Raw genomic sequence first — 8153 nt, 5'->3', positions numbered from 1 at the left:
TGTGACATGGCAGCAAACAAGGTAAAGCATCATAATTTCATTATTTTCTATTACACCCTTGTACTAAACAAAACTCTTTTCTTTTTAGCTTTTTAGTGATTTGAATAAAAAGAACATTGCTATAACTAACTGGATTTTTTGTTGTTTCGACTCATTAGCACATGAAAAAAAGGACATGAGCAAAATGTGGAGTTCTTTCTATATCATGGAATTAATTTTTCATCTGTTGAATTACTTAAATGCCCTCATGAGAAACAACAAGGCAAAATTGTCAAAGAAAAAAAAAGACAAAATCATCGTAATTTTCAACAGTGGCAACAAGACAATGTAGGATGCTGTAAAAAGTCTTTTGTTGTCGCTTTAAAAGTATAGAATTATAGCCATCACTTGAAAAAACATTGCATACATGTTGAAAAATTAATGCTATAAAGATTTTGATGCTAAAAAATTGTCTAAACTCACTAACCTTTCAAACAGTGGTATTGAGGGAATGCAAGATGCTAAAAACAATATGATGTTGAAAAAATACTCAGGTTTAAATGATTTTTCTATGTTTCCATTCATTTTGGTTTTTTGCATAATAGGGCAATGTACTTTATTTTTTTGGGTTTCCAGTCGCCTGATATTATTTTGGGCATGAAAAGGCAATGCACTTTGCATTTTTTTTGGTTTTCCACCACCTGATATGGTTTTGTTTATTGAATATAGGTGCTACCTAACTACCAACTAAAACTTATTTGTCTAATCTAATCGGTTAACATTTTTAAGCACTATAACCAAGGGCATGTTTCTTTTCTTACTATGTCATGTACAAATAAGGTACTAAAAAGATAAATGATTAAAAAAAATGAATCAATCATATGTATTAAAGTAAATGGCCATTTACCCTTCTATCAACTGGAAAAGGGAACCTGTTTATTTGAAAAATGTTAAAAATAATAATACAAATTCAAATATATATAAAATCAATAAATTATTAATAATTTAAATTAAACAATAGTATTAGTCTAGCTTCACATATAATTTAAAGGTTGGTTAAATCTAATTTCTATACTTTTGTTTGATTTATCTGATCAAATTGTAAATGAGTTATTATTTTGTAAATTTTATAGAAATGTTGCCCTCACTATATTATAGCTTTTTCACTTGGTTGTGTGGGTTGTTTTTGTTATACTTTTGTTTGAGGGCTATTAATTATCTTTGGTTGTTGATTTTAAGGTGGACAATTTTTTCATCCACAATCCAAACCAAAAGGGGACAATTATTTATTTAATGGAACTTTTATAGGTCCACCTCTAACCTTATTTGATGGGAATTCTCTTAGCCTTCGTTAATCTAACTATAAAGGCATCTAAACGATGTGAGTTTATTAGCTTCTATTATTGTAAGTGCGTCACTTATTCTTCCTAAGCTAAAGTGTTACAATTCGTTTGGTTCTTTTTGGAAGATATAATCTCAATTTACATTTATGGAAGGAAATTGTTAAATCGTATTTGGGGAGATTTAGCAGAATAGAAAATTAAACTATGATAACTTTAACATATTAATTGTTACACGATTACATGAATTGTGATCGAAGGGTTTTATGAATTTGATTTTCAGTTTATTTCATGTTTGCTAATAAACTTTTTTTTTATTGTTAGGGACCGGTGAGAAGACTTTTTTTCTATATTTCCTCCATCAACAGCATGATCATATTAATTTAAAATAAAGATGATATAGTTACAGTTAACCTATTAAATTTTGTAAAAAACTTGATGATTGCAAATCTATTAATAATGATTACTAATTTTTATAATTTGGATGTTATTTTACTTTGCGAACCGTGGTTTATACGGGTTATAACCTAGTTTTCTATTTGGTTCAACTTTGACTCTTTGAGTAATAAAGGTTGAATTAAAATTTTGGTCAATTATCTTTGTAAGAATTTCATACAAATAACGTGGAGCTAGTCAAAGTCAAACTAAACTCCCACAACTCCTTTAACAAATCAGGATCCGTAGCTTTGGATGATGGTTTCAACTTTCACCAAATTGCTATCACAAAAATACTCACCACGTACCCCTTTTACCTTTAGATTCAATGCAGATAGCATGTAGTTGAGCTCCCTATAAAAACAAATCGAGTAAGAAGTAGAAGAAAAAAAAATCCAAATTCAATAAATCAAACTTAAATTACAAACCTCAGAAACATCCTTTGCCACGTATTTGAAAACAGAGTTGAAGATAACTAAAAAACCAAAATATGTCCGAAAACGGCAGATGAGGGTATGCCATTTACGTTGTACAACTTGCTAATGCACATTTTGTGTATTAAAAGCTTTTACACAACTTTTACACTTTTACACTGTGGGTGACATCTCCATCTATGGTTCCAGGGTTTTTTTGCCAAAAAACTATACCAAATACTATTGGATTATAAAGATAAACGATATAAAACAAATAAAAAAACGAGGTTTAGGAGAAAATTTTGATTGTTGTTAGGAGCCACCATTTGATAGCGTTTTGCTAGCTTCTAACACCCAAAAATGGCCTACAAAACCATAGCCCAAATGCCCTAAACCGTAGGTCATTTACTTCTGAAAGCGCCAAATTGTAGCTCATTGCGCAAACCATATGTCACTTACTTTCGTCTATTATTTTATGGCTAATGGCTAATTTTTTACTATTAAGTAAAAATTCATTAGCATTTTTGGTTAGATTAATAATTTTCTCAATAATTACAGAAGTTAATAATAAATGTTTCTAGTTGGATTTTGATTTTTATAAGTAATATGAAAGTGAGTGGCAATACTTCTCATAAGCCCATAACCTTTTAATCCAAGAAAAGTTAGAGCATCCTCATTGTTGGTGTGCTTGCAAGCCATTTCAAATGTCATGTTGATATTAAATGTGATTATTTAATTAAAAATAAATTAATATATTATGAATGGTTGAAAATTTATTATACTAATTACAAAAGTTATAACCTATATTTCGTGTAGAGCACCCATATAGAACACCCATATGATTGATTAAAATATTAATATATAAGACTTTCACATATTGAAATACCAAATACAAGTGGTATTAACTTTTTGATAAGCCTCATTGCAAAGAAACTTTGAAAAGACCGATGTGGAAGGTCTTACAAAGGCAACACAAGAAACTTTTTGCGTCATTGTAGTTACAACAAACTTCCAATCATATGTTTAGTATAGCCTCTTATTTTGATATATTTCTATTATAGCAATGTAGTTACAACAAACTTTTTCATTTTTCTCATGAGATTTAGTTATTGCTATCTTCAATGAGAGGCCCTATATTTACATTTTTCAAACAAAAAAAATATTCAATAAAAACCATAAATATTTTATTTTAATTTTTCTACTTAAATTATTTTTTTGATGTCCGTTTTTCTAGAACGGCAATTTTTATAACATATCTTATACCGGTGTGGAATATGCAATAGTGCTAATACCTCAAATCTCAATTAATGCATGGTATATCACATTGATTCTCTTAACCTAACAATCCTTCTTCTTTTTAACAAGGGCGAAGTTGCATAAAAAAAAAGCTAGATAGAAGCGATATTACAAACAAAACAAAACAAAACACACAAAAAAGTTAATTGAAATTGTCAAAAAGTTAGCTCTCTTCCTTTCTTCTTCCTTACATTAATCTAAAGATGTGCCAAAATCTAAACCTCTTTGGCCATAGGCGTGCAAGTCTTGAAAGTAGAGTTGAACACTCTGTCATTTCTAAAAGGACCAAAGCACCTAAATAAAACCTACATGGATAGCTTCATGAACCTCAATAATGGTAGAAGGACCTCCAAATTGTTTTTTGCAACTCAATAACTCACTAAAAAAAATGGGAGAAGAGATCCTAAACAATGCCACTATTTTTTTCATTTCTTCCCACAAGTTCTGAGTCATAAAAAACCAACAAAAAAATATAAGATTTTCGTCTTCAACAGCTACGCTACAGATTTTACCTGTAGAGCCAGATTCAATGCCAATTTTGAGGAGATTAGACATCATAGGGAGTCGACCTTGCCTAATACGCCCAAAAAACACATTTAATATTCTAATGACAAATCTTGTTCCATATCCAATGCATCATTATTTGAAGGAAGGCTAAAATCATTAAAATAATTCCAAAATGAGAAAGATAAAACTATAATAGCATGTGATTATGGTATATTTTGAGCACCTTTGATGATGGTTATGTGTATAAACTATTAAATATATATACGAAATATAGTTTATTTCCCTTAAAATTCATTAAAAATAAAGATAATTGTGACACTATTATTCAAAAAGAAAAAATATTAATAAATAGCTTCAATAATTTATTGAAATTTGAAACCACGCTGTTTTGATCTTGCACCTGTTCAGCTATCACAGCTGATTATTTATACGTAAAATCCTATGGAACATTTCTTGGAGAAAGCGTCTGACTTAGCATTAAAATGTGCCTGCAAAATTTCAACTTAGAAAAATTATGAATCCTTGTTATATCAAAAAGGGAAACAAAAGGGAAAATGTTAAAATTTAAAGGATAACAATGTACTTTAATCATTTTGTATCTTTATGATTTCTTACTTTTACATTTTCTAGCATAAAACTTATAATTTTAATTTTTTTTTTCTATATTCCATATTAATGCAATGTCTTTTACACGATTCTATCAACTAGAACATTGTACCTTAAATAAATAAAAAATGTTTATATATAATTAGAATAATCAAAAACACTTTATTCTGTTTTAATATTGCATAAGCTAACTTAAACATTTTTGTATAGATTTTATTTTGATAGCACATATGTTAATAAACATTTTTACATAAACTTTATTTGAATCCCAAACACACCATAAGTCCATTTAATCTCATTCTATGATTTTTTTTTTCCATAAAGATTGTCTTTAACACGTCACAACTAGCTTATTTTTCGAGTTTTTTTAATTTGTTTTGTTTGGCAAGCCAAAAAGTAGCTTATAATAAACTAGCTTTTTAAAAAGCTGCTTAAAATTTTTCCAAATATGAACACATTTTTTAAATGTCATTTTATATCTTTCTAGCTTTTCAGCTAGTTTTACCATCCTTTATTTTTTATAAGCTAGCTTTTTATTTAATAGCTACCTTTTCAGCTAATACGCCAAACATAACCAAAATCTTGAAAATTGAAATTATTTCCCATATCTTTACCAATATATTTCTAAGGGCAAAAAAAAACACAACAATTTATCTACTAGCATTCAAAAAAACTCTTAAATTTTGTTTATATATATAGAAAAATCATTATATTTTCAATTATCTTTTAGAGTTATACGAGTATTTGTTTTTTAAGAAAAATCACCACTTGTTTTATAAGATGACATTGATCGTATTTATATTTAAGTTGATATAGAAAAAATAAAAAATGTCGATTTATTTTTGTTTGAGTAAATAATCTATTTCTTATGTTTACTTGATCATATCATAAAACTGCTAATTTCCTTTTAAAAAAACCCGGATAATTAGGTTAATATGAAAGTTAATTAAAACATAAGTGTTTATTTATATATAGATAAAATGTAAAAGTTTTTCTAAATGTTGATAAATAAATGATTTTTCAGTATTGTCTTTACTCTATTTCTAAGATAATAAAGGCCCTATTTTCTTGATAATAAAGGATAAGTTTTTTTCATACAATATAATTCTTGACTGCTTTCAGGCTTGAGATTTTGTTCCTAGATATCAAATATCTACCATCAACTGCTACATCACAATCCAAACCAACCTATAACAACACAAACAAAATTCAAGATTTCTGTAAAACGAACACAAATCCAACGATTTCACAAATTAAAAAGTAAAAAACCAACCTTGATCTTTGGCAATTCAATCTTCATAACATGCAAATGAACTCCAATATCACCCAATACTTTGATTGTAAAATTATTTATTTCAACTCCAGACATGATTGAAGTTACATCAAGATCCCGAAATAAAATGTCAATTTCAACCCTCAAATTATGGCTTCCAGCTGGCTGATAAAACTCCGGGATTCTAATCATCCCTGCCACCAATCCATTATCAAGTATCTGTAGCTTTGAGAAATCATACTTTATACCGATTTTGTTTGGATTTTGTGTAATTAAGGTTACAGAAGCAACAGTGGAAAGCAATACATCAGAAGAATCTGGAACATCGAAATTGTAGGAATAAATGTCAATCGTTTCAAATGAGAAGATCGGTCTTCTTGGCTTCAATATGAAGATTATGATCAACGAAAAAAACCCAGAAATCAAAATCAGCAAACCAACGATAACAAGTAAAATCAAACAGAATTTCTGATAAATAATCATGATTCATCTCTAAGAAGAATGAACATGGTTGTAGATCCAAGAAAATTTAAAGGTTTTTCTTGCTTCTGATGCTGTATATTCTCATATTCCTTACTTGGGGTTTCTGTTTCGAGAAGGAAGATTAAAAGCTCAAAATCGATGTTCATTAGACAGTAATGGAGTTCACACAAACGATTACACAATTAGACACTAGTTAATAAAAAACATAAATCTTACTGACATGTAAAGCCTTATTTACAGACACATGAAATGAAAACTTTTTTGGAGTTTTAATTAGAATCCTCCGTTCATCATGACAGGGAGATCGTCGAAGCTCCATAGATCCATGACGGTTTCACAATCCTGAGTTGTTGAATCGCCGTTGAGGAAAGCGTCGACGGAAGAAGCATCCCATGGCATCTCAAAGAACAGGTCATCGGTATTCTCACAATCTGAGACCAAATTCACAGACTCTGTTTTCGGCTTCTTCACTGGATTAGGATCTTCCATAAAGATAGCTTCATCGACTTCAGAAAGCACAGATGTGATCTCGGGAGTTCTTACACAGTTCTCCCCCCATGGGAAATCGGAACAATCAAACGAGTTGCTACCCTGATCGGAACTGAAGTAAAAGGCGGCAGTTTCCGACGGAATAAATGGTTTCGCCGCCGGCATAGGATTAGCTTCTGGTTTCTCTTCCACAGATCCAAGTTTGTAAACAGGTTTCCGGGATTTGGGCTTCGCCGGAGAAGCTTTCTCCGGGAAGTTGACTTTTGCTTTATCACCACGGATGCGTCTGGCCTCGGCGTCGTAAGCCCTCGCAGCTTCTTCAGCGGTATTAAAGGTTCCAAGCCATACACGGACGCCTTTCCTTGGATCACGTATCTCGGCGGCCCATTTTCCCCATGGCCGCTGACGGATTCCTCTGTACTGGTTCTTCCTTTTCCTGGAACCAGATCTCTCAACCTGATCATCAGATTTCACAGATCTTGACCCTAAATCAGCAAGTAAAACTAGAATCAATTACAAAATCATATCAAAAAAATCATAAAAGAAAGAAAAAGATAGACGGGGAAACATGGATTACCACGAGCAGGAGCGGAATCTTTGGAGGCGGAGAAAGCAAAAGGCTTGTTATCCTGATCGATTTCAACCTGATCCTTAAATCCCTGAAAATCAGCCTCGAACTCATCGTCAATATCAAAGGCATCGGATTGTGGAGGGTTTGAGAAGTAATTGCTAGAGCTCTTTGTAAAATCGTTGCTCCAAAGAAGATCGGCAGTTAGCCGGCGAGAACGATTAGCCGTCGGGGCTATGATATCGGAGAGGATTGCACCACCACACATATTTGCAGATTGTTGGTATGGATTTTGATTCGAAAAATTGATCGGAGAAAAGCGGTATTAAAACAGAAAATTGATCGGAGAAGAGGGTTGCTATTAAAAGGATGATAGTGTTTTGAGTTTGAAGAGGTAAATGAGTATGGGTGAGGTGAGTTTTATACATTCGAGAGAAAAGAACAGAGAGTAGCAGGGAGCCAGGAAGTAGGCAAGAACGAGGTGTTTCACGAGTTTACCATAGTGCCCTTTCCTGTATGCGGATACGTCTTTTGTTTTTCTTTTTTTCTTTCTTTTTATTTATGTAAGAAAAAATGGTTTAAAAAGATAAGAAAATATCTGAAAATGTATAAAAAATAAAGAAAATGACAATAATAATTAATTTTTAGATTTTTTTAATAAAGAATAGCTAAAAATCCAGATTTTAAAAAATAATTGTCCTCATTAGCAAATGACTTCTTTTGCGAACTTTTTTTTTTAAACAACGTCGTGGGTGTTAACTACA

The 8153-nt window shown here is 31.0% G+C and overlaps 2 protein-coding genes across 3 annotated transcripts; both read right to left on the bottom strand.

The window, feature by feature from the left end:
• Positions 1-4143: 4143 nt before the first annotated feature.
• LOC111906901 (uncharacterized) lies at positions 4144-6332 on the bottom strand. Of its 2 annotated transcripts, XM_023902688.3 has the most exons (3): positions 5850-6332; positions 5675-5764; positions 4144-4458 (listed from the first exon to the last, which is right to left on the bottom strand). In XM_023902688.3, the coding sequence occupies exons 1-3, from the start codon at positions 6330-6332 to the stop codon at positions 4396-4398; spliced, it is 636 nt and encodes a 211-aa protein (XP_023758456.1). In that variant the 3' UTR covers positions 4144-4395. The 2 variants fall into 2 exon arrangements, with proteins under 2 accessions (XP_023758456.1, XP_042757134.1); XM_042901200.2 differs by lacking the exon at positions 5675-5764.
• Positions 6333-6453: 121 nt separating this feature from the next.
• LOC111906900 (ethylene-responsive transcription factor RAP2-12) lies at positions 6454-7905 on the bottom strand. Its single transcript, XM_023902687.3, has 2 exons — positions 7399-7905; positions 6454-7306 (listed from the first exon to the last, which is right to left on the bottom strand). Exons 1-2 carry the CDS (start codon positions 7655-7657, stop codon positions 6606-6608), a joined length of 960 nt encoding a protein of 319 aa, XP_023758455.1. The 5' UTR covers positions 7658-7905; the 3' UTR covers positions 6454-6605.
• Positions 7906-8153: the final 248 nt, after the last annotated feature.

The sequence above is a fragment of the Lactuca sativa genome, chromosome 4 (assembly GCF_002870075.4).
Source record: "Lactuca sativa cultivar Salinas chromosome 4, Lsat_Salinas_v11, whole genome shotgun sequence".
NCBI lineage: Eukaryota > Viridiplantae > Streptophyta > Magnoliopsida > Asterales > Asteraceae > Lactuca > Lactuca sativa.
The sequence above is the reverse complement of the archived record's forward strand: the minus strand, read 5'-3'. Positions and strand labels throughout refer to the sequence as shown.

Bases quoted from the DNA above. Each gene is read 5' to 3' on its own strand.
- LOC111906901 (XM_023902688.3), bottom strand. From the start codon at position 6,332: ATGATTATTTATCAGAAATTCTGTTTGATTTTACTTGTTATCGTTGGT. The intron at 5,765-5,849 runs GTTGGTTTTTTA...GTGTTGTTATAG, and splicing joins TTGAATTGCCAAAGATCAAG to GTTGGTTTGGATTGTGATGT. The intron at 4,459-5,674 runs GTATGAAAAAAA...GAAATTTTGCAG, and splicing joins AAGCAGTCAAGAATTATATT to GCACATTTTAATGCTAAGTC.
- LOC111906900 (XM_023902687.3), bottom strand. From the start codon at position 7,657: ATGTGTGGTGGTGCAATCCTCTCCGATATCATAGCCCCGACGGCTAAT. The intron at 7,307-7,398 runs GTAATCCATGTT...TTGCTGATTTAG, and splicing joins AGATTCCGCTCCTGCTCGTG to GGTCAAGATCTGTGAAATCT.